Here is a 25,070-nt window from a genome sequence, read left to right on the forward strand (position 1 = left end):
TACTTCCTTTTATGTGTCCTGGCCTGAATCCATTGGCTATCAGTTTCAGTGTGTGGTCAAGAGTGCACTATGGCAGAGAGGAAAAGGTTCTCTCTGTCCACATTCTCAACCCCATGCAGAACATTAATAACCTCTGTTATGCCCCTGTAAAGCCATCTTTCCCCTAAATTATAGGGAAGGTGCATCAACCTCTTGATCATTTGGGTACCCTCAGTCTCCATCACTACAAATATGATTTTTGAGATAAGGTGACTACAATTCTCAATCTTGCTGCATTGTAAATCTATACATGGACATTTTGGTACTGATTTGTTTAAAGTGTTCAGGGTTTTCTGTTTTAAGCTCTGGCTGGGTTTTTTAAAAACTGAGATAAAGATTGCTGATCAGGCTCCCTGTGTAGTTAATTAGGTTATTTTATTATTTTATTTTATTATATTTGTATACCACCTTCTCCTGAGGCTCAGGGCTGTTCACATGGAATATAAACAATACATAGAACTTTGTTTCTTTATAATGTAACATTATCACTCTGTGATAGCCGGAATCCACTTTCTGGTGGTTGATATTTCACTGGAGCAAGCATGGCCTATCTCTGCCATGAAAACATACCTGTGCAAGCTCCCTGACCCAGCCATACTTTGCTTAGGTATACCAGAAATATTATGAAGGGAAGTTTGTGGACAAACTCCCCTCCTTTTGCACAGGAAGAGATCCTGGGGTTCTTAGAAGGGTGGGATTGGGGAAGTGGAAGAACCTTATCAGGGGATAATGCCATAGAGTCTAGTTTCCAAAGCAGCCATTTTCTCCAGGGGAACTGACCTTGGTCATCTGGAGATCAATGGTGATTGTGGGAGATCTCCAAGTGCCAACTTGAATTTGGCAATCCTCATTAGAATGGTTGCACTTTTTAGCAGCCTGCAAAACCAGGGCATTATCTTTTGGTGGTGCTCTATAGTTCTTTCACTATTTCTCTCTTTTTCCTGTTCTCCAGTGTGCTGCACACAGCAGCTATGATCTCACAAACTGGCTGCAAACCATAGCAAAATCTTCTAGAGTACCCGGTGATTAACTACAACAAAGAAAACATCTTTGTCTTTGTAATTGGATGTAAATTGCTGAGCTGAAAAGCCATTTGTTATAGAGAAGGTAATTAAACAATATTAGAATTAATGTGCTTCCCCCGGGACCAGGAGCTTTGGTACGAATTGTGTTCCGGGTTTCCTGTAAAGAATGCCATTTGGATGCTCTTGATAAGCATCAGGAACAAGAACACATGAGAAGGGAAAGGAGCTAGAGTGTCAGTGATCGGTGCAGAGGAAGGAGAACCCATGTGGCCTAATGGTTAGAGTGTCAGTCAGGCATCTGGGTGATCAGGCTCCCTGTCATGGCAGCCAGCTAGGCAACCTTGGGCCGGTCACACCTTTTCAGCCTGATCTACCTCACAGGACTGTTGTGGGGATAAAATTGAGCAAAGCACAATGTGAATCCCCATCAACAGTTGGCCTAACAAAGGAACCTTTTCTCCTTCCATTTCATTGACTTCATCTGTGTAATGTGGAAAACAATATTGATTTACCTTATAGTAGCTCCATAAGGATTCCAAGCTAATTCATGTAACAATTGTTCGAATGTTCTAAAGTGCTGTATAGGTACGATCATTGTCAAGAAAAGCATGAGGAAACCTTTCACTTATTGCTTTCACCACAGGACATAATGGCAGTTAGGTGGGGAACCCTCTTTGGGTGCCCCTAAAATTGGACCAACTGGGCCAATATTTTTGCAACTTTGGGAATCTTTGGAGGAGAGGGTCCTGCAATTATGCTGCAAGCTTGATGCCTTTACCTCAAACCTCCATCTCCCTAGAGTCCAGAAAAGATGGGAAGGGGAAAATCCCCATAGACTTGAATGGCACCATTGGTGCTGAATCGAATCAAATTGATTCAGCCGAATCAAAACTACACTATAGGTGCCATGGACAAATTGATTCAGTCCAAATAAAAAAGAGTCTAAATCTTCTCATTGCACATTCCTCTGTGAGACCATAGACTGACCCCGTGTCCTCCTGTAATGTGTAGATGACAATGAAAGGTCAGCAGGGACATTTTCAAAGGAGGATGTATATAGACACAAGATCATCTTCGGCGACTGTTTCAGACCCCGTTTCACTTGTTTTCAGTTGGGGTGCAACTGTTTCAGACATTCAGTACCCTTCTTCCAAACATGAAGCATGATTCATCATAGAACTTTTATTGCGCTGACTCAAAGTCATAGCAAACCCCAAACTCAGAATCATAACATCACAACACAAAAAGTTGCATTGCCAGCTAGAAGCATGATTTCTTCTGTCTGGCTGGAATTTGTTGGAAAATATCAGAGATAGATGGGTAGATAGGCAAGTTGTATCACTGCTGTTTTTTCATCCCTCTTGTTGCCTATGGTTGTGATGGCAGCATTGCATTCGCAGTGAGCTTTTATTTTAATTTTAATACATTTTCAGTTATGCCATTAGCTTGTTCAAGAAGCCTAGTTAAATACATAACTTAAAGTTACCAACATCCAGTCGGGCCTCCAGATGACAGAGACCTTTGACAAACTACAGTCCTGTGGAGAACAGTCCCTTGGAGAAAATGGCTGCTTTTGGGGGGTGGACTCTGTGGCATTATACCCTGCTGAGGTCCCTTCCCTCCCCTCCCCTTCCCAGGATCAAGCTCCAAATTTCCAGGAACTTCCCAGACCAAGAATGTGTGGCAAATTGGGCCTGCTCTGACCTGTAGGCCCTATTCTACCCTGTCCTCTCCTAAATTTTCCCCAACATCTAAAGAGGCTACTCTCTCTCTCTCTCTCTCTCTCTCTCTTTCTCTTGGGTAACTCACACCACCACGTGACCTTTTTATGGGACTGCTCATCTTGAAGAATACGTCCCCCAGAAAGCATTATGCTCAGCGAATTACAACCTCCGGAGGATCTTGGGCTCCAAAGAAATATGCCTGGCCTCAACCAGAGCTGGGACCTTCTTGGCCCCAGCTCCTGCTCAGAGAGATCAGGGCCCTGATGGAGCTTGCAAGATGGAGCTCTTCTACTGGGCCTTTGGCTGAGGCCAGCCAGGGAACATATAAAAACAGCAAATCGGACCTCCCTTCCTTCCCGATTGTGCTATTGACAAGCCAGTAATACCTATTATCGGGGCCGAGAAGTCGCAATTGCCACTTTTTAAATAACTTTATATTATTTTATTGTCTTGACTGTATTGTTCACTAATTTGCTGTTGAATTATATAGATAGCGGAAATTGAATTTGCTGTTCAATGTCCCAAGACAACGTGTCCAAGAGGGAGCAGTATATAAATCAAACAAGAAATAAAGAAATTCTATTACACCTGACTTCCAGACAATAGAGACCAGTGTTTCTGGAGAAAACAGCTGCTTGGGAAAGTGGACTCTTGGGCATTGCACCCTGTTGAGATCCCCCGCCCAAACCAAACCCACCCCAGGTTCTGCCCCCCAAATCTCCAGGTATTTCTCAACCCAGACCTGGGCACCATTCAGCATAAAGCAGCACAAATGCATTTATGAGTAGTCATCATAGTTGACTGAATTATTGCACATTGCATTCGAAGACCGTGACAACAGAAGCTTGATGCTTGCCTTGTATTCCGATATGCTGGCACATACGTATAAGAGGGAAAGCGCACATGCACACAGAGAGCCCTTTCCTATTTTATCATATCGGACAAGAAGCCAGAGGGGAAAGGTGGTATAAAGGAAGTGGTGGTATAAATGAAGTTATTTCAGGAAACTGCCAGTCATTCTCACTTTGGACAGTCAGAGTTCCCCACTGGCTCTGAGCCCAGTTGAGTCAGGTGTTTTTGCTGACTAGTTTGTTGTTGCTCTTTTACAGACTTCTTCCCGTTCTTTCCCCATTCAAAAGGTTGCTGCTATGCAGTGTGCTACTCGGTAGGGGGTGGAGGGGGGGGGGCTGCATACCGTTGCATAATGTGTTGAAACTTCTGGCTTGTACAAGTTGTTAAAACAGCTATTAAAAAGTGATTGGGACAAGAGCTATTGGGAAACCTGTTGTAACTCTCCAAACACTTTCTAGCAGTGATGAAGCTGTGATTTTCAACGTGGGAGGTGAAAATTATGAGTTTTCCCTGTACAGCAGTGGCTGACCTACTATATTATTGAACAGGATTGACATGCTGTGCAAAATGTATATGCTAAAATCTGGACTGGATTTCACTGTTATTTAGGGTTGCCAGACACCCACCCAGGTGGGGGCAAGGATTCCCTGCTGCCTGTCCCCACCTTTGCAATGCTGATCAGCTGGCCAGTGGGGGAACTTACCCCCCCCAAGGGAGAAACAGTTAACATTTCAGTGACACACTCATGTGACTTCAGCATTACCTAGAATTGATGTAGGCACATCAGTGATGTCAGGTAACGATCAGCGCCCATTCCGCACACACTGGATAATGTACTTTCAGTGTGCTTTTACAGCTGGATTTTCCTGTGCAGAACAGGAAAACTTACTTCCAAAGTGCATTGAAAGCACATTATCCAGCGTGTACAGAATGGGTCCTGATTTTTGGCAGAAACTAGGGTAGAAGCTAATTCTACCCTAGAGTTTTTGCCCAGAAATCAGAGCATCACCCCAACAGCCCTGATGTGCCTATATCACTTCCAAATTACATTGGAAGTCTGATGGGCACATTGCTGAAGTGCCCTGTTCCCCAGAAGCTCACTCCCGTCCCCTGCTGGCTGTCAGGAAGGAACTGGTACCCCCATTGCTTGGCCATTATTTTAAGGCAACATGCACTATTTCCCAGTCCTGTAGATATACATGGCTATGTTGGTGAACTCTGCCTATGTTTGCCAATCTCCAAGTAAGCCTTGAAGTTCTTCTGGAATTATGACTGATTTCCAGATTACAGAGATGAGTTCCACTGAGGGCAATATCAGTGCCTGGGGGTGGAAACTGTGTCACCACATCATCTCCACCTAGTTGCTTGAAAGGCCAAGCAGTCAGACACAAAACGTCTGCCATGGGCAATCACAACATGCTGGGAGGTTTCAAGCTGAAGATCATGATGGAGAGTCTGTGATGGTTATGTTGCTAGGGTTGCAGAGATTGGAAACAGGTATGCAAAGTGTGGAAGATAAGATCTATGTGTCATCGATCCTATATTGGCTGAAGCTAACCTATGACCCAAAGCGATTGTCTGCCTTGATCTTAAGAGACAACTTTCAGCCAATTTGGCTAAAAACTGTGAAATGCAAATTATCACAGCTTGGCTTTATGGAACAACAGCTAGCCTTCATACAGTAAGATCAAGCTAAATCCATAATTAAACAAAGGGTCAAGGACATCAGCCGGCAAAGGGATCTAGCCAAAACACCAGAATTTCTGTGTCCAGATAGGATCCGATACATGCTTGTTCCAGCTCCATACCTGTCAGACCTAGAACTTATCACCCATAGAAGGGCCTTCGCCCAAGCAAGATGCTCAACTCTACCCACTGCCGTGCTGGAGGGGCGCTACCAAAAGAAACCCCTTGCTCAGAGACTCTGTCCTTGTGCCAGCGGATGGATAGAGTCAGATGAACATGTGCTTCTGTTCTGCCCCATTTATGACACTATCAGACGCACCTTTATCCAGCCAATTTTGAACACTTACCTGAGATCTTCCACAAAGGAGAAAATCAAGGTACTGCTCCAAGACGCAGATAAGCAAATAACTCTCTGCACAGCTAAATTTTGCACCGCCGCCATGAAATTGCGAACTCGGTATATGGATCAAAAAATTCTCTCTGATCCAACCTTATAAGTACAAAGCCATTTTTTTTTTAACTGGTAACTTAAAGTATGTTTTAAATACTGACTATGATGTCAGACTTTTAACATTTTTATAGTATTGGCAGTTTTCCTGCTTTTTGGATTGTCTTGGTTTTAACTGCATGTATTTGGGTTTTGGTCTGAATGACCGTGAATAAATATTGATTGATTGATTAGGGTTGCAGAGCAATGCAGGGTGCGTGGCTGGGTGCCAGCCTCCAGGTGGGGCCTTGAAATCCCCCAGAATTACAGCTCATCTCCTAACAACAGAGATTAGTTCCCTTAGAGAAAATTGATGCTTTGGTGTCTAAATTGGTTTCTCTATGCTTCCCAGGCCCCAGTCCCAAATTTTCTGGGGGTTCCTAACTGGGATCTGGCAATTCTTCCCTACTTCTCTTGTCAGTGCTTGGGGGGAACAGGCTAATCCTAGCCTGGAGGGTTGTGGGTAGGGTCATTGGGAGGCACAGTGTCATGGGTGATATTACCTCACTTCCAGCTTGGTGTAGTGATTAAGAGTGGCGACCTCTAATCTGGAGAGCTGTGTGTGATTTCCCACTCCTCTACATGCAGCCAACTGGGTGACCTTGGGCTAGTCACAGCCCTGATACTGCTGTTCTGACTGAGCAGTCCTTTCACAGGGGGTTTGCTGTGGGGAGAGGAAGGGAAGGCTATTGAAAGCTGCTTTGAGACACCTTCAGGCAGTGAAAAGTGGGCCATAAAACAACTCTTCTTCAGTAAGAAAAGGAAATAACAAAGGGGGGGGGGCTCTCTTGGAATTGCTGGAAATGCTATAGTTAAACCCCTGAATTTCTGGCAATTCTTAGATCCACCCTTTGTTACTTCCCATAAGAAATTCCAGTGCAACTTAAAAAACAATTCTCCTGCTGCTCAGTGGTGGGGCACAAAGTAATGACTCATTGCTTTTTGACGCATAGTCCTACCTAGGGAGAGCGCCAAAACTCTATCTGGCCTTTGAGGGAGGACGGTGAAGACGTTGGTGCATCTCATGTGCCTCATCGTATAGCTAGGCCAACAACTGGCACAGAAAAGAAGGGGAGGAACATAGAGACAAGGGGATGAGGGAACAGTGGAGAGGCGCTGAGAGACTCAGTGGAGAAGCACAGAGAAAGACACAGGAATAGAAAGACTTGTGAGCAGATTTGTTTAATAAAAGATTTTCCTGCACTGCTGTTGCCTGCCACTCACCTAATTACAAATTCCACTTCAGACAGTGCAAAAAGGGGCAGCATGAGAAAATGGAAAAGACAGAGAGAGTTAAAACCAGAGACCTTATTCTTAATAGAAAAGAGAAAAGCAGCCCAATATATGTCAGCTTTAATCTTTCTCAGGAGCGGCTATGAAATATAAACAACATGTAAACAAATATGGAAATGAAGGCTGCAAAAAACACTCGGGGAAACATCAGATGTTCATTCAGTTAGTCTTTATTGCAGCAGAGAATAAGCCATAGCTAGTCATCCATGATCATTTCTCGAGAATGTTCATAATAAAATAAACAATTTTGAATGTGTGGCGTGATCCATCCAGAAGATGCAATCCTTTATGAAGTTCAGACGTTGATAAACCCCAAGGGGGGATGCTTAAAAAAAAATGCAACATGATTGTAAGAAGCAAAATAGCATTCTTGCCCAGACTACTGTCTTGATTTGTTTTCTGTTAGATACTTAACACTATATTTACAAGAGCCATTTAAAACAACCAAGAATGAAGCAGACAGACCTACACCTGGACTAATGACTGAAAAACAAAACAAAATAAAAACCTCTTACACCAACCCTTTCCCACTGAGGCTTTGGTCTAGGTTACTATTTATTTATTTATTTATTTGTTTGTTTGTTTGTTTATTTATTTAATTGTTTATTTACTTACTTACTTACTTACTTACTTACTTACTTACTTACTTACTTACTTACTTACTTACTTATTTATATACCGGCAGTCCCCGAAGGCTCAGGGCGGTTTACATGAAACAACAAAATGGTACAGGTAACATCATTCTGGTAACACTAAGGGGGTGACAACAACAATAACATTAACAATAATAACAATAACAGCAATAACATTAAACACTACACTGATGCCATGAGAACACTTTCAATGTAACCCAGAGGTGACACCATTGCACTGGACAATGCTTTAGTATTTGCCTAAAACTCTATGGTTAAAACATAGAGTTCTGAACAGATGCTAGAGTGTTCCCTTAGCCCAATGACACTCTATGTGGCAGCATCGCATTGCTGCAATGGCAAGAAAGGAAAGTCCTCTCCCTGCATGGCTAGCAACTGTAAGAGACAATGGATTTTCCTCTCATGTTAGCACTGGGTGTTCCAGCCCTTTTTCGTAGGGAAAATTTGTCAGGATAACTCATAGAAAAAAGCCATTGGGAATTAAGGAACGTAAATTACCTCCTGTCATTTTGCTGGATTTAATCATTCCCGTCTTCTCCCTTTCCACGGTAGCCTACTGTTCTCCATGGAATGCCACTCCTGGTGTCGGGATGCCAGCCTCCTGGTGGGAATTGGGGATCCCTCTGAATTACAGCTCATCTGCAGACTACAGAGATCAGTTCCCCTGGAGAAATGACTGCTTGGGAGGGTGGATTCTGTGGCATTGCACCTCACTATCCTCCCCAGGCTGCATCCCCAGATCTCCAGGAGCTCTGTAACCTGGCTGTGGCAACACTCACTCCCCATCTCACTCTGGTGGCCAGAGAGAGGCCTAGCAATCCCGATCCAGAAGAAAGACATGAGGAGGGTCTTCAGTGGGAAGTGTCCATTGAGTCAAGAACCAACAAGAAAATGTACTCTTGTGGGAATCTATGTCCAAAGCAGACCCTAGATAGTTTTGTTTTCACTGAGCAGCTGGAGTGTATAACTGGGAAGGTGAACTGTGTGTTGTTTGATGAGGCTGTCGCAGATGAAGCCGGCCAAACCCAAAAACTGCTCTCACCATCCAAGTATGCTCAGAAGCACCTCTGTGAGATTTCACCTTTTCATTGGCTTCCATAAATCCAATACCACCTCCTGTGATTGATTGGTTTACCTGTGTTGCTGGATTCGTTCTCTATTTCTTTTCTTTTTCAAAAAAGAAACTTTTATAAAAAGTTGTGTTAAAAGTACAACAAAACCAGGGAAAAGAAAAGAAAGTTACATAATACCGAAAAGGAAAAGAAAAGGAAAAAAAGGAAAAAGAAGGAATATATTTATAATGATTTTAAATCATATTATTAATTGTTACACTATGTTCATATATAAAAATATAAGATCACTGTTTTTTCTATATCTTAATGTTTTTCCTCCTAAGTCTGCAAAACCACAAATCATTTCATTTTTATTTGCATCACAAGAAAGTATATAAAAGGTTTCTATCTAGAAATGCTACAGTTCTCTTTTCTTTAATTAAAGCGGTGAGTTTGGCCATTTCAGCCAATTATATCATTTTTAAGAGCCATTCTTTGGTCAGTTTTGAAACAAACAAAGGCTCACTCTGTATTTCAATGAGTTCCTCCAACCATTGGAATGCAAGGACATGGCTGCAAAAGTGAATTATTTTACTGTCCCTTTCGTGGAGTGGGGGGAAATAGTAATATTCATGTGCTTTCCTGACAGGTATCATCAGTTTTGGAATACGGGCGCATAATAATTTACACAACCAGTCTTCGGGTGGTGAGAACAACTTTTGAAAGATGTGAGCTGGTTCGGAAGATCTTCCAAAACCACCGGGTGAAATTTGAAGAGAAGAACATTGCCCTGAATGGTGACTATGGAAAAGAACTTGATGAACGATGCCGAAGAGTTGGGGAAGCCCCATCACTGCCAGTTGTGTTCATTGAAGGCCAGTATCTGGGGGTGAGTACAACATTCTGAGTCAGCCAGAAACTGAGAGCTAGTCTGAATCTTTAAAATAACGATGCACTGAGTTTGATCTTGAGATCCGTCAGAGGAAGCTCTCAGGGCTCTCTCAGCCTCACCTCCCTCACAGGGTGCCTGTTGCGGGGAGAGGAAGGGAAGGGGATTGCAAGCGCTTGGAGACTCCTTCGGGTAGTAAGAATCAGGGTGCTAAAAGCAGCTCTTCTTCTTCATCGTCGGGTCATGCAATCCACATGAACTGACACGGAGATTAGTGGGCTGTGAAACTGCTCATCCTATCTTTTTGATCATTAATAGAATGATAGAGTTGAAAGCTTGTTGGGCGATATTGGGCCAGTCGCCTGTTCTCAGACTAATCTACCTCACAGGGTCTTGCCATGAGGTTAAAACAGAAGAGAATGAGATAAGCCACCTTGGGGGTCCCTTTGGGAAGAAAGGTGGGATCTAAATGAAGAAAATAAATAGCTGCTTACCTCCTCACACTCTCTGTTTCACACACGTGTTTATATATAGTCAGGTTATGGCAAATTTGGCATAATTGTAATCAGCAGTCTGCTTAAAAAATTTGCTGACTGCTCAGGGGGTAACTTGAGAGGAGGTAGGAGGGGTGCGTGAACACACAACACTGATCAATACAAAAGGGGGACAGGAAAGAAAATTTGAAATCGGGACTGCTGTTTTATTGTTGATTGTTTATTTTATGACTAGCAATACAATGGGCGCTAGGACCCAGGGAGACAGGGGGGTCTCTCTTTCTCTCTCTCTGTCTGTCTGCATGTCTCTCCGTGTGCCTCGCAGCAGGAGGCATAGCAGGTAATGAGGGCTGGTTTGTAGGAGGGAAGGAGGGCTGGTATGCAGTTTGGGGCAGCTCTCTCTGTCTGGCTCTCTCTCCCTCCGTTGCAGCAAGAGCGGTTCTCTTTGTGTCTCTGTCAGCAGCTTGGGGCAGCTATCTCTGTGTCTGCCTCCCTCGCAGCAGGAGTGATAGGATGGAATGAGGACTCGTGTTGGGTCTGGCAGGCCTCTGTGTGTCTCTCTCTGTCTGTGGCGTGTCTGAGACAAACGTGGCTAGCGTCCAGGGAGGGAGGGCAGGAGCTGTAGGGGCAGGGCCAATCAGGGTGCAGCCCTATTCCAGCTCAGACAGCCGGACACGTTCCACCCTTCAGGCTGTTCTCCACATGCCCATACAGTAAAATGCTCAGTCTTCACACATGACAGATTATGAGCATGCATGCATGCAATTTCCCCTACACCTAAGTACCCCAGTATAGCTAGAATATGACCTGTGATGTATCAGGGTTGTGTACTGGGGAGACAGGAGTGAGGACAAGGCCTGGCTGGAGAAGCAAAGAAATCTCACTTTTCAGGAGACAGCTCTGTTGAACTGCTAGATTGTATATACACAAAGCTGAATTAGCTCTGCACGAAAATATTTCTGGTCTGTGACTTTTACGTCAAGTCTCCTTTCCAGCACACAAACCTTTACAACGCTTATTTATAGGAAATGGATTTGTATGCCATGACGAGACTAAACAGTCACTGAAATGTGGGCTTAAAAAACTCACTGAATGTCAGCACCATAAATTTATCTATGCTCTTGCCTTTAGCTCGGCGAAGGTAATTCCCACCCCTGGGATCTCCCTATGTCTCTACATGCTCTTGCCATGGCTGATGTAACTCCGTTTTGTACGTCTTTGCTTTTATTATTGGCTTCCCTTGTAGGGAGCTGGGATGAGTCAACGTGGGCTCAGAAGTTGGGGGTGCAGGTATTTGGTATTTCCCACCTATGCCATTCTGCCAGGAGGCAGATATGCTGGTGCCTGGGATCAGGTTATCTCAATGTCCTTGGAGTTCAGGTGCTGTGTCTGGGGGGCAGTTCCATTTTCAGGAGGTTGGCAAGAGAATGGGAGTGGGTAATCTGGAATTTTAGCACCTGTATGTGGAATTGCAAAGAGGGTATGGATCTGGAGATATATGGGGGTTTGAATAGCAGTACAGATTCCAGGGTGTGCCTGTGCCCTGGAAACCATAGGAGCTGGGCAAGGTGCCACTGGAGATAGTAGAATACTTCTGATAAACTATCTTGTGTGTTTTTTCAATTGGAGGACAAAGGTGCAAGAAGAGAGGAGCAAGGGAAATCTTTGTCTGAGCCCCCTGATGGATTTCTAACAACTTCTGGTGGCATCAAGACTGTGGAATAGATTTTCTCAGAAGAGTCCTTTGATGCCAGATAGCCGGCATGGTGTAGTGGTTAATAGAGGCAGTGTCACGGCTCCTCCTGTCAGCTCTAAGATCTCCTCTAAGGAAGAGCGGGACGTTTCTGCAGAGACAGTGCAGTCATCTGAAATTAATCAGCTTCCAGCCCAGCCAGAAACAAGCAGCAGCATTTGAGATGGAGAATGCTCAGCCGGAGGCCATTAGTCAGGCTTCAGACCCTGGGAGTTCTGACTCCCCTCCTCCAGCTCATAGGTGCAGATGGAAAGGAAGGGCAGAACTACAGAACAGGTGGAAATCTGGGGCCATTCCGCACTCGTTCAAAATTGCACAATGGTTGCAAATTGAAATCGCTACTAATTTGCTGTTATGCACAACGTCGTTGACAATCTGCCACACTCCTGAAACCGATCCGCAAAAAGCGCTTCATTGTAGCGCTTTCAGGGAAATCCTAAAAAGGGGATTCACCCTCCGGAAAGCGCTACACTGTTGCAACCAATCTGCAACACTAGCGGGAAAGTTCTGTGCGTTACCATTGTTGCGGTTTCTGCAAAGTCCCTCCCCCTGGCTCTCTCCTCTGATCTTCCGGCGAAGCGATCACCATTTTTTTTTCTCGGAGTGAGCGGAGATCAACGCACCAGCGAGCCTTCGTTTACCCAGCGACGCTTCCCCGGCTGCAGTCCCTCCCCAGAGCTGTTTTAAGTCACCAGGCACCAAGCACCACACAGCCCCGTTTGCTGGTTTATTTTCCCTTTATTTTTCATTCTATTTTCGGCCAAAAATCGCGCCTGTGCGGGGGGGGGGGATTTTTTTTTCACTCGGAGGGAGCGTGGCAACGATGAAACAGCAGCTCAAACACCACCTGCTAGCTAGATGGGTCTCTCCATTGCAACGAATCAACGCAGATTCGTTGCAACGTGTGTTTTTTTTTTTAAACCTTCCTTAAAGGGAAAGTCGCTTTTCGGGAGCATGATAACGGCCGCCCATTGGCTGCTCATTTGATTGATGGCCAGGGGCGGGACAAAGCTCGGCAATATCGCTTCCTGGCTAGCAATTTTTGCCAAGACCGGAAACCTGTGGGAAACGATAGAAACGCAACTGGATTCCACTACAAAGGCAGGTATGCATAACGATGAATTCCACCATTTAAAATGGCGTTTTTTCGTTCCGAAACCAATTTGCTACATAGCTCCTGGTGCGGAATGGCCCCTGCTTTGTTCCAAAGCCAGCATTGCTTGCAGGAAGCAAGTTCTGAGTAGTTGCAGACTCAATCCCCTGTCAAATGGCACGTAGGATTTAAGGCACATGGGGGAAAGAAAATGTGTGGAAGCAAATGTGTGTCAACCTGTGACAGCTTGGCTCCACCTGCATACCTTGGATCTCCTGACGACCTTGGGCTGGAATCCTGACCTTGCATTCCCTGACTGGCACCTTGATTATACCACTCACATCACAGACAGAGAATTCACCCTAGCTGCACTCAAAGGTCTCCCTTCAGATCTTATGGAAGGAAGATATGGCCAAACTCCCTATCCTTTACACTTATGCCCATGCCAGGCGGGAGTGGTAGAAACTGTAGAACATGTGCTTTTATACTGCAACTTGTCTCAAACCTTCTGAACCCAATATATAACACCAACACTGGACAGACATCAAGGCAGCACAAATAGCTATGATGTATCTATATTCAAGTGGGTCACCGTGCTGGTCTGAAGCAGCAGAACAAATTTTGAGTCCATTAGCACTTTTAAGACTAACAAAGTTTTATTCAAGGTATGAGTTTTCGTGTACATGCACACCTCCTCAGATACAGTGTCATGGAATCAATTGACATTGTATCTGAGGAAGTATGCGAACAGACGAAAGCTCATACCTTGAATAAATCTTTGTTGGTCTTAAAGGTGTCACTGGACTCTAAATTTGCTCTGTGTATCTATGTGTCTCGTTGATAGACCCAAAGATATTACTTGTAACGTAGCAAGACTTTGTTGCTTGCCTAATAAGACAGAGAAAAGTGCCCTAACACGATTTTAAAAGGGTACATATTGTTGTGTTATCAGTATTTTAGCTCAATTTTAACTATTTTTGAATAATAATAAAGCTATTTTACTTTGTGCCAGACTGTATTATTTTAGGCTGATCTCTGACTGCAGTAATAAAGATGATGATGCTTATACAGCTCAGATTTCTCAGCTTGCTGTTGGGCATTTCCGGCTCTGGTAATCCCCTGGTGTTGACTTCTTGGCTTGCTATTGAGTCTGCTAATAGGGACACCCCTTTCAGTGCAGCTGTGGCTGCAGGAACCTTTGTTCCAGTTCAGACTCTGTTCAGCAGCTAATATCACTCCTCTGAACCAGCATGGCTCAAGTTGCAGCAGCACACCTGACCTGCCTGGCCAGCATAAGCAGACTGCAATCGGGGGAGCTGGGTTGGAGTCTCCACTCCTCCTCCACATGCAGCTAGCTGGGTGACCTTGGCCCAGTCACAGTTCTCTCTGAGCTGTTCTTGCAGAGCAGCTCTTAGCCCCACCTGCTTTTAGAACTCCTTAAGGTAGTGGAAAGCAGGGTATATATATATATATATAAAAAACAGCTCTTCTTGAGTTTCTGCTTACCTTTGGGTTATTCTGTTTCTTTTCTCATTTTCTTTGCTAGGTTGTCTTTCTTTTTCTGTCATAAAAATTTGCAGGTCTTATCCTGTATTTGACACATTGTATTTTTACAATATTTTTTTATTGTCATCTGCTGTTGATTTTTTATACTTGGAAATGTAATTGTTTTGTTTTCTAGTATTTTGCTTTCCTGAGCTTTTTTTTGGAGAGAGACAATAGAAATGCCTTAAATAAATATATAAGTACCCGCCATGAGCCGCAAGGGAGTGGCGGGCTATAAATCTAATAATAAATAAATAAATAAATAAATAAATAAATAAATAAATAAATAAATAAAATCACTCTATGATAATGTGGTACAGTTAGGGTTGCCAAGTCCCTTGTACCTGCCGGCAGGGGGTGGAATAGGAGTGTGCATTTCGGGAGCGGGGAACAATGCCCCAAATTAACACGATGTGTTGATGTCTCCTGGAAGTGAAGTCACCACATAGGTGATGTTGGGAATGATGGCAGAATTAGTTTCGTGTCATAGAGTTTTTTCCCCAAACCAGAATATCACCCCCGACATCACTGACATTCCTGCATCTCTTGCCTGGCTGCCAGGTAATCCTAGGATCTCCTGCCAATATGTTAAATAAATATAAATTTGCCTCCATGGGAATGTTCAGAAATTGGTCTGAGGCCTGCGTCATTTACTTCAAATTAGTTTAATGTCAATGAAAAAGGAGTAGTGGCATTGGTTTGTACGTTATCATAAGTGCATCATAAAAAGGCATTTATATGGATGTCTGCTAATAGGAAAATTGTATTTAAGTCAATTTATTTAAGGCTCAGAAGGTTAAGCAACTAATTGTTAGTACCTTTTGGAGTTTATATCCACATAAGATTACACAGGATCCTGATATTGCTCTGTTTTCTGCCTAAGACCTAAGCGCATCTACAAACATTTAACTGAGACACTTTTCTGTATGTGAAAATGAACAATGCCCTCTGCTGGGACAATGCAGACGCTTACTATGAAACTCTTCCTGTGGCAAAATTGTATAAAGAGGAATGTGGGGATTTAGATGACAGCAGATTTTCCTCAAGTCCATCCTGCCATTCCAGATTTTTCCCTCAACATTTCTCAATTCTTCTAAGAAGATTCACTTTTCGTCCGGAAACAAAGTTCATTTGTGTCTTCACTCATGCCTGTTGTGTAGGTATTAACCTACCTCCAACTACACACATAGACACAAAAAAACCAATTTTGATGTGAGTGCAAATTTGCCTGCATCCAGTTTCTTTTTTATAAAGGGTTGCATATCATAGACATGCACTCCTAGACACTGGAAAAAACACCAAACACTAATCTCAATAGAACAAAGTTTGAGAGTGGAAACTTTTGCCTGCTATCCAAACTACGGTAGGGTATGGAGGAAATATCTGCACATTTATGCAAACAGAAATGACCTTTGCAAGGCCATTCAGAAATACCCAGTGATCTCTGGAACCAAGAGTGAAAAGAAGTGCCAAGTCAAGCCTTTCAAACAGGGCAGCACCTGAGCTCTGCCACTGAGGGCAAGGAAACAGGTCCCACCTCCTAAAAACCATCCACAGCTGGGTACAAACCCACTGCAATAACAGTATCCATAGACTAAGCACAGATGCCAGATTTCGGAACTGTAACACAGTCCCCTCCCACTCTTGAGCCATAAAGGGAGAAAAACAGGTACAGGGAGCAAGACACTTAGATAGGCTTGGTGAATTTTATTGATTGAAAGATTGTTATATAGTGAAGGAAAGGAAGAGGCGGAGGCAGAAAGGCCAGGACTGGAGATGTCTGAAGAGGTCTATAAATTCAAGAGATGTTTCATTCCTGAGGATTCGCTGAAGTGCTCTTAATGGTGTACTTTCTGCTGTTGATAGAGAAACATATAGTTGTAAGAAACGGTTGCAAGAAACAGAAAATTAACGTAACAAAATATTTTTTCACAATACAATTCAAAACAAATTCCTTCCATTTCAAGCCAATTGACTTAAGTGGCCATAGAAGGGTATATCGATGATTGGGATGGCACTGTAAAAGTACGAAATAAGGCTAAGTAGGCCTACTTTTGACCACAGTAGATCTGTACATTATATACGACATGAGAAATAACATATCCAGTGTTGCTCTACAAAGACAGTGTGCCACTCATAGAGATGACAGCCTCTAGGTCGGACCTGGGGAATCCCTTGGAATTGCAGCTCATTACCAGGCAACAGAGCTCAGTTCCCCTGGAGAAAAGGGCTGCTTTGGAGGGTGGACCCCATAGCATTATACTTTACTGAGGTCCCTTCCTGTCCCAAGCACCACCCCTCCTGGCCCCACTCCATAAATCTCCAAGTATTTCCCAACCCAGAACTGGCAACTCTAGATCTAGTGTTGCCAGCCTCCAGGTGGGACCTGGAGATCCCTTGGATTATAGCTCATCTCCAGGTGACAGAGATCAGTTCCCCTGGAGAAAACAGCAGCTTTGGAGGGTGGACTTCATGGCATTATACTTCACTGAGGTCCCTCCCCACCCCAAATCCCACCCACTCCCAGGTCCACCCCCAAAGTCTCCAGGGATTTCCCAATCCAGAGCTGGCTATAGATGGACTATCTTTTTTCATGCACACTCCTATAAGGTAGGCCTCACTTGGGTTAGGATGTCCTTAGGACAGTGGTTCTCAACCTTGGACCCTTTCCCCGGGGTTGCTAGGTTGCCCACCGCTGCAGTGGCAGTGGTGGTGGCAGTGGTGGGCAGTGGCAGGCGTCAGGGGTGAGTGGTGGTGGTGGTCGGAGGCAGTGGCAGATGGAGATGGGCGGAAGCAGTGTCTGGAGGCAGGCGGAGGTGGCAGAGCCTTGGCAATGGCCACCTCTACGTACCTCAATTGTGCGCCTGTGCGTGCGCACACCACCCGCCACCGCTGAGTTGGGGTCGCGGCAAAGGTAAGGTTGAAAACCACTTCCTTACAGGGAAAGATCCAGGAAACAGCAGGATCCTAAAGCAGATGTTACCTTCTTGATTATCAAAGACCTGGGTAGACAGTCGGTAGACAGTATGTGGTCAGTGTGATCACCTAAATGAATCTCTTCACACAGATGCTAGGGACAGTGCCCCAAAGAAGAGTCTGGCTCAGCGGCAGCAGAATCATTGGCAAACCCTCAGCATGAGAAGCATATTAAATACAAACGCCTGGCCACGGTACTTAAGTCTTCAACAGAGTCCTCTCTGAAGAGCAGGTGTTTTATATCTTCTCTGGCAGTTTTATTTTCTTTACAGTAACTTCATGTATTTTCAAGAAGAAAAATGGAGAGCTCCTTCATTACGGTCTTGCTTTAGCACTCAGCAATTCCCCATGGTCCAATGTACTCAACCTAAATAATTTTATTATTCACCGCTGAATTTTGATTTTTAGCATTGCCATAGTATTTTTATATCACCTTTGTTCTCAGACCATTATATTCTCAAGACATTCTATATGCATTCAGTGCTGGAAATGCTCAAATAATTCAAGTACTGTTTTTCTCACGCACATTTAGTTGCACTCTCTGATGCACTATATATTTAAGAAATTGCCTCCCAGGCATATTAACAAGATGCCTCCTGCCTTAAAAGAAAAGATGTACTTTAAAACAAGGAGCAAAAATCTCAGCTTTCAGGTAACACACCATATATAATCTATCTGGACAGCTAAATCTTGGGCAATATCCTTCGGAGTACATAACACCTTTTAGCTGCTTCATCTGTGGCCCTTTCTCTTGTTATGACCCCAGTTATCCCTGCACTAATTACATATTAACTGATCTACTGTAATGCAAGTTATGTGGGGCTGCCCTTGAATACTGTTTGCAAGCTTCAATAGATCCAGAATGCAGTGAGTAGGCAACTGGCAGGTTTAAGATCTTGGGATTGCATTTTTCAAGTTCTAGAAGACTGACTCTTGGTTTACTACTGGAGCCAGTTCAAAGTTCAAGTTATTACCCATAGAGTTCTATACAGACTGAGACTAGGATACCTTCTTCTCCTGGTCATCTTTTCCTAATGTTCCCTTCAGTTGAGATCATCACACTTATTTTTAAAAACATTTTAATGCCATCATTCCACCCAATCAGCATTTATATGGCTCTGGCCAATTCCACATGGGAAGAAATGGCCAAGGTGGCATCCATATGGATGCAGGGTTACTCCCCATGTCCACATGGTGTCACCACCATTTCGACCCCCACCAGGGCCTGCCATGGATCAGGCTCCCATTTGCCCTGGGCTTAGGGAACACAGGAGAATCCGCATTCCTTTTGCCTACTGCAGGGGCCAACGGGGCCTGTACCCTCGCAGGCCTATGTGGATGGGAAGAGCTGGATGTTCCAGGCCCGGCTCCTACCAGCCCTAGGGAAATCAGAAGAGGGCAAAAAAATGGCCCGGTCTGCTTCATGGAACTTCGTGGCATTACGGGTCAGACTGGGGCTTCAAAAAATTTTTTGCAGGAGGGTGGGATCATGTTCCCATGCAATTCCACCTTCTGCAAAATACCACCCCCTGCCAGCCCCCCACATGGCAGTATGTTTTAAATTAAAAAGTGGTAGAGCATATGTTTGGTATGCCGAAGGTTCCAGGTTCATTCCCTATCTCCAGCTAAAAGTGTAAGGTAGTAGGTGATGTGAAGCACCTCTGTCGGAGACCTTAGAGCAGGGGTAGTCAAACTGCGGCCCTCCAGATGTCCATGGACTACAATTCCCAGGAGCCCCTGCCAGCGAATGCTGGCAGGGGCTCCTGGGAATTGTAGTCCATGGACATCTGGAGGGCCGCAGTTTGACTACCCCTGCCTTAGAGAGCTGCCACAGGTCTGGGGAGACAATATGGACAATACTGATCTTGCTGGACCAATGATTTGATTCAGTATAAGACCAAAGAGAGTACCAGAGGCTTTGATTCATTATAGGACGGTTTCCTGCACTCTTGTGAAGTATGGTTATGCTTTGACCCATTTCATGTAAAGAATTTTTTTAATTATTGTTTCATTTCTCAGCTACCTTTTCAAAATCAAACCTCTCGATATTACTTTCCATTAAAATAACAGATTTTATGTGTTTTCTCACAGGGTGCTGAGAAAATTTTGTCAATGAATGAATCTGGGGAACTGCAAGATCTCTTAACCAAAATTGAGGTAATTGTGTTTTTACTGATGAGTTTATAGGATAAGGTAAAGGTATCCCCTGTGCAAGCACCGGATCATGTCTGACCCTTGGGGTGACGCCCTCCAGCGTTTTCATGGTAGACTCAATATGGGGTGGCCTTGCCAGTGCCTTCCCCAGTCATTACCGTTTACCCCCCAGCAAGCTGGGTACTCATTTTACCGACCTCGGAAGGATGGAAGGCTGAGTCAACCTTGAGCCAGCTGCTGGGATTGAACTCCCAACCTCATGGACAGACAGCTTCAGATAGCATGTCGCTGCCTTACCACTCTGCGCCACAAGAGGCTCCAAGAGTTTATAGGATACTCCACATTAAAATCTTGTTTCCCCACACATCAGTTGCTTAGGTTTCTTTGCCAGAACCTCCCATGGTCCACCACACTGACATAAACCCATGAAAGAAGAAAACCAATTTCTTGAAAAACCAGATAATGCAGCTGTTTTGAGTGACTGGCTTGAGCATTTGGGTTGATAAAGATCTGCAATGAATAAGAATAAGGTATACCCAAAGTAAATGCTGTTTGCTTTATTTTTGCATTTTAGTGAGGTTGGACAGTCATAGTTTGGGTACACAGTATGCATAGTTTTGTGGTACATTTGTCATTGTGCTTCTTTATAAGAAGACAGCAATGTGAAACTCCGCAATCTTGGGCCTAACTGTGTCACCAGTGAGTAGCAAACTTTGTGTTATGAGGAAGACATGGGGTAGCTTCCTCTGTGTTTTCCTCATAAACAGGGATTCTTGTAAAAGCAGATGAAGTGGGCAGAAAGAGATCCTTAGCCTGTTCTCAGCTGATCCCTTCCTCTGAGTACATCTTCTTCACTTCCCCTCAAAGTGAGCTTTGAAAGCAGAAACAATACTGGAGAAGGACATATCCTTGGGGATGCATTTCCAATGGAGAATCGATAGCTTTGGATGAGGGGGGAGGGTTAAGCATCCTCTAGGCCAATTCTCCCTTGACAACTAGCTCCAGAATTTGTGTACTTGTGGCAAATCTGAGTTTGGGAATATCAAGGGTGTTCAGCTCTCAGATAACTAACCTGGCCCAGCCTAGGACACAGGCCCACAATAGTGCACATGAGAACAGGCCAGAATTGCATGCCACTCAAAAGCTTCTACCAATAAAGACAGCAGTTCTGCAATTATGCATGGCAGTGTCTGTGCTGGGCTGCTGCCAGTTCCTGGGCTGCTTCCTGTGAATGCACAGGGGATGAAACCCCCTAGTGCACATTGTCGGCCCCAATGTTATGAGTGTGCACACACAACTCCAGGGCAGGAAGGGTCCACTGCACCTTGCACAGTGGCAGCAGCATGGGGGACGGGGGGCATGGGGGGGTCTCACCACACAACGTTGTATTGCGGCATGTCACTATCCCACCATTGTGGGGGGTGAGAGAACGCCCCATTCAGCTCCATACCTCCACAAAGCTGAACAGGGCATTTGGTGTCCCTGAAGGGGCATGGGGCTGCCCCGGGAGTGCCTCTGGTGGTGGCCGTGGTAAAATTATTGAACTGCAGGCCATCAGAGGCCCTGATCCAGGCCAGGGCTGGGAGGCAGCCTGGATGGTGGTGACATTGTGCACAAGTGGGGATTTGTCTTGCTGCCCTGCTACCGCCAGCCCAGCCTTCCCGCCCCAGATGGACCTGGGGATCCCATAGAATTATAGCTCCTCTCCAGGCAACAGTGACCAGTTCCCCTGGATTCAATTACTGCTTTGGACGGTGGATACCATAGAGGAAGACTCCTCTGAGGTTCGTCCTATCCCAAATCCTGCCCATTCCTGGCTTCACCCCCAGAGTCTCCAAGTATTTCCCAATCCAGAGCTGGCAACTCTTAGTAAACCACCACTGAACGTTTCTTGTCTGGAAAACCCCATGGGGTCTTCATGAATCAGATGTCACTGAACAGTCAAAAAATAAATCCGAATTTGAAGCCAAAGAGACACTCACCTCAAGTTATATCCCCTAATAGCCAGTTATCCGCTGAAGTATATCCCCTAATCGCCAGTTAGAATATTTGGAGGCCAATGACTACTGAAAAAGAAATATTGTTTCTTCTGGTGCTTCTCTGTTCCTTTTTATTCTTTGCCATCTCCTCTTCAGTTCAATACATTCGATATGCATTATTGTTTCTCGCCTTCAAATGTTTATGTATTTTAAGCCTTTTATCTCTGCTCTCCTTTTTACTGTTTTCCTGTGGACTCTTTTCATATGTTTCATTTCTCCAATAGAACTTCAGGGTATGCAGTTACTAAGGTTCTCCTCAAGAGGGATTTCTTCTCTTAAATTATGGTGTCTTCTATAGAATTAAAAAAAAAGAATGTTGATTAATTTCTTTGCATGGTATCAATTCCACACCAGTGAAATATCAAGGCTAATCAGTCCTTAGAGATTATTGGAAAAGTAAGAGGCCCAAGGCTTACATCTGTTGTACAATCTCTTGATGTCATACTTTAAGCAACTCTGAACTTATTTTGATACATAATGCATTTTTAAACATCAGCCTCCCAATTAAAAAGAGATCAAATCAAGCCGCTCTCCTAGTTCTAATTAGGTTCCTTGATAGCCTAATGACACCATAAAGAAAATACGATCTGCTTAGGCAGTTTGGTGCATCAGTTTGGTAACAATGCATGGAATCTCAATATGAAATTGCCACGAGGAAATGGAAATTTATATACAGATGAAGAGTCACAGCTTCTGTTTGCACAAGGGAGGAAAAAAAATTGGATGGAATCATGGTGGAGCTGCAAAAATCCAGAGTATCGCTATTTTAAAGTGTTTTGCTTCTATTAAGACATTTTGGATGTTGCTCGTGAGCTTTCCCCCCTCCCCTGCACATTCATATTCAATTTCACCTTAAACAAACAGCTACTGTTAAGTTTGGGACCCTTTGCTTTTGTTACATAATCTACTATGTCAATAATGAAACTGGCTAACAGTGGGATGATGCTATTAATTACCAAAAATAACAGGGAAAATAGAAATCAGGGACACTACAAAAGCCAAAAGTTCACAAAATAAAGATTGGCCTTCCAGGCCTGATTTGCAGTTAGGGATGCCAACTGTGGGTTGGGAACAACTTGGAGATCTGGAGAGTGGAGTCTGAGGAGGGGAAGGACCTCAACAGGGCACAATGCCACAAAATCTCCCCCCAAAGCAGCCATTTCCTCTTAGGCAAAGTGATCTCTATCAGCTAGAGACCAATTGCAATCCCAGGAGTTCTCCAGCTGGAGATTGGCAACCCAGATTGCAGTGCAAATAATGAGTAGTGTTTTTCTCTTTCTATGTCCTTTTTTTTTTTTTGCAGAGAGTTCAACACCCCCATGCATGCCTCTCCTGTGGGGGCTTTGGCTTTATTCCGTGCTCAGCGTGCCATGGGAGCAAGATGTCCGTGTTCCGGAACTGTTTTACAGACTCATTCAAGGCCCTCAAGTGCACCGCTTGCAATGAGAATGGGTTGCAACGCTGCAAGAGCTGCGTGAGCTAAAGGCGGCAGCCACGGTCCATGTGACAACCTCGTTTTATTATGTCAACGCAGCAGTTTGTTATACTCTTTTATAAAGAAAAAAAACATCATGTTTATCTAATTCAATCAATAAAGTTCATTTGTAAAGAAAAAAAAATGCATGGTAGCTAGCGTCATTTGCATCCCATTGTGAGATTCCACGAGTTGGTATAGGAGAATCCCAATGAAGAACAAAGAAAGTCTGGGTATAGGTACCATCACTACACTAAATGCAAAAATCACAAAATATGTTCATGCACAGACTGGCATACATTCCAAACAATGACCCCAGAGCCTTGCTAAAAATGGACAGCCCGGCCAGGGAGATTCGGAGGGTCCTGTGCAATAAGCCCTGGCCCTTCATGTATGCTAAATAACACAGAAATTTGTCCATAGGCCATTGTGTCGCATGGCCTTCCCCAGCAGTGAACTCCATGAAGCCCCTGCCAGCCCCTTTGTAGCTCCGTCGGGTGGACACCGCAACAAACCCCAGGACATCCTTCCAAATCAGTAGACTCCAAGCTCCCAAAGGGCTTCCGGAAAGTCATCGGGTTCCTAATGTGCATGGGGGCCAGTTGACAAAAATCTCTTGACCTGTAATCGAGAGAGAGAGAGTCATCTATTTTGTTCTGGACCCCCACTATATGTTGGACCCAAAGTACAATGTACAATGGCAAACCATGACCAAGCACATGACCAAACATATCACCCCGTCAGACTTGGCAGACTGCATGCTCAAGATGCGGACAGCAGCCTGGTTATCACACCAGAAAACAACCTTCCTGTTGGCGAACAGCTCCCTCCATATGGTTACTGCCACGAAAATAGAAAGGTGAGATCTCTGTGAACTGCAGGTGACCAGCTGGGTGACCATCTGTTCTTGTAGATGACCCCGAAACCAAAGCTGCCCGCAGGATCAGAATGAACCTGCAGCACAGGCCCCAGCTCCATCAGGGTCTGCCAAATGGATACCCTATTAAACTCCCTCAGAAAGTCCTACCAGACCCTGAAATTGGCCTAGATTCATTTTGTGATATGAAGCTGATCATGCAGCTTGGCCAGGCCCCTCGTTCCCTGAGTCAAATGTGCACAAAAAGCACATCCCGGGGACACTACCTTGCAGGCAAAATTAATGTGGCCTAGCAAAACCTGTACCTCCCTGAGAGTGCACTTTTTCCTTGCAGCTCTAGCAGCTCCCAGAGAGTAGCTAATTTCTCTTCAGGTAAACTGGAGGTGCTCTGTACTGGATCCAGGTGGATCCCCAAGTAAGTGGACCCTCCATCTTTTAAACAGCTACAGGAACTCCCAGCTCAGTGGCTAGCCTCTGGAACTTACCCAGCCTGATTTTATATGCCTCTGAACCCTGTGGGCCCGCAAACAAAAAATCATCTAAAAAATGGGTGACTTCCATGAACTGACCGTCCTCTTTAACGGCTCATTCTATGAACATGCTAAAAGCCTCAAAGCCTCAAAGGCTGCACATGCAATTGAACAGCCCATTGGCATGGGTTTATCAATGTTGTTGAACCTTATCCCCAGCAAGCTAAGTCCTCCAGGTGGAAGAAGAGTAGCAAGAACACTGACTGTATATCGTACTTAGCAAGAAGTGTGCCACTGTCGCAACCCTGAACCATAGCCACTGCCTCAACAAACGAGGCATACGAAACTGTGCACAGGTCCAGTGCTATAAAGTAGGGATACCCACAAGTTATGTAACAGTGGTATACTAAAGGGGTCTGCCATGCGATCCTCATGACATTCCTTAGCTAACTTTTTAGCCATAATGCCAGGGCTGTCCTTCTCAGAGTTGAAATT

At 44.5% G+C, this 25,070-nt stretch overlaps 1 protein-coding gene across 1 annotated transcript in view; it reads left to right on the forward strand.

Moving 5' to 3' along the window:
* The window catches only part of GRXCR1 (glutaredoxin and cysteine rich domain containing 1), an 89,309-nt gene extending 66,006 nt beyond the window's left edge, over nucleotides 1–23,303 (forward strand). The window contains exons 3-5 of the mRNA XM_077301180.1: nucleotides 9,461–9,700; nucleotides 19,653–19,718; nucleotides 23,058–23,303. Coding sequence (XP_077157295.1) covers nucleotides 9,461–9,700; nucleotides 19,653–19,718; nucleotides 23,058–23,237 — 486 coding nt within the window. The 3' untranslated portion in view covers nucleotides 23,238–23,303. The remainder of the gene's footprint in view (nucleotides 1–9,460; nucleotides 9,701–19,652; nucleotides 19,719–23,057) is intronic.
* Nucleotides 23,304–25,070: the final 1,767 nt, after the last annotated feature.

Source organism: Paroedura picta, chromosome 10 (assembly GCF_049243985.1).
Source record: "Paroedura picta isolate Pp20150507F chromosome 10, Ppicta_v3.0, whole genome shotgun sequence".
NCBI classification, from domain to species: Eukaryota; Metazoa; Chordata; class Lepidosauria; order Squamata; family Gekkonidae; genus Paroedura; species Paroedura picta.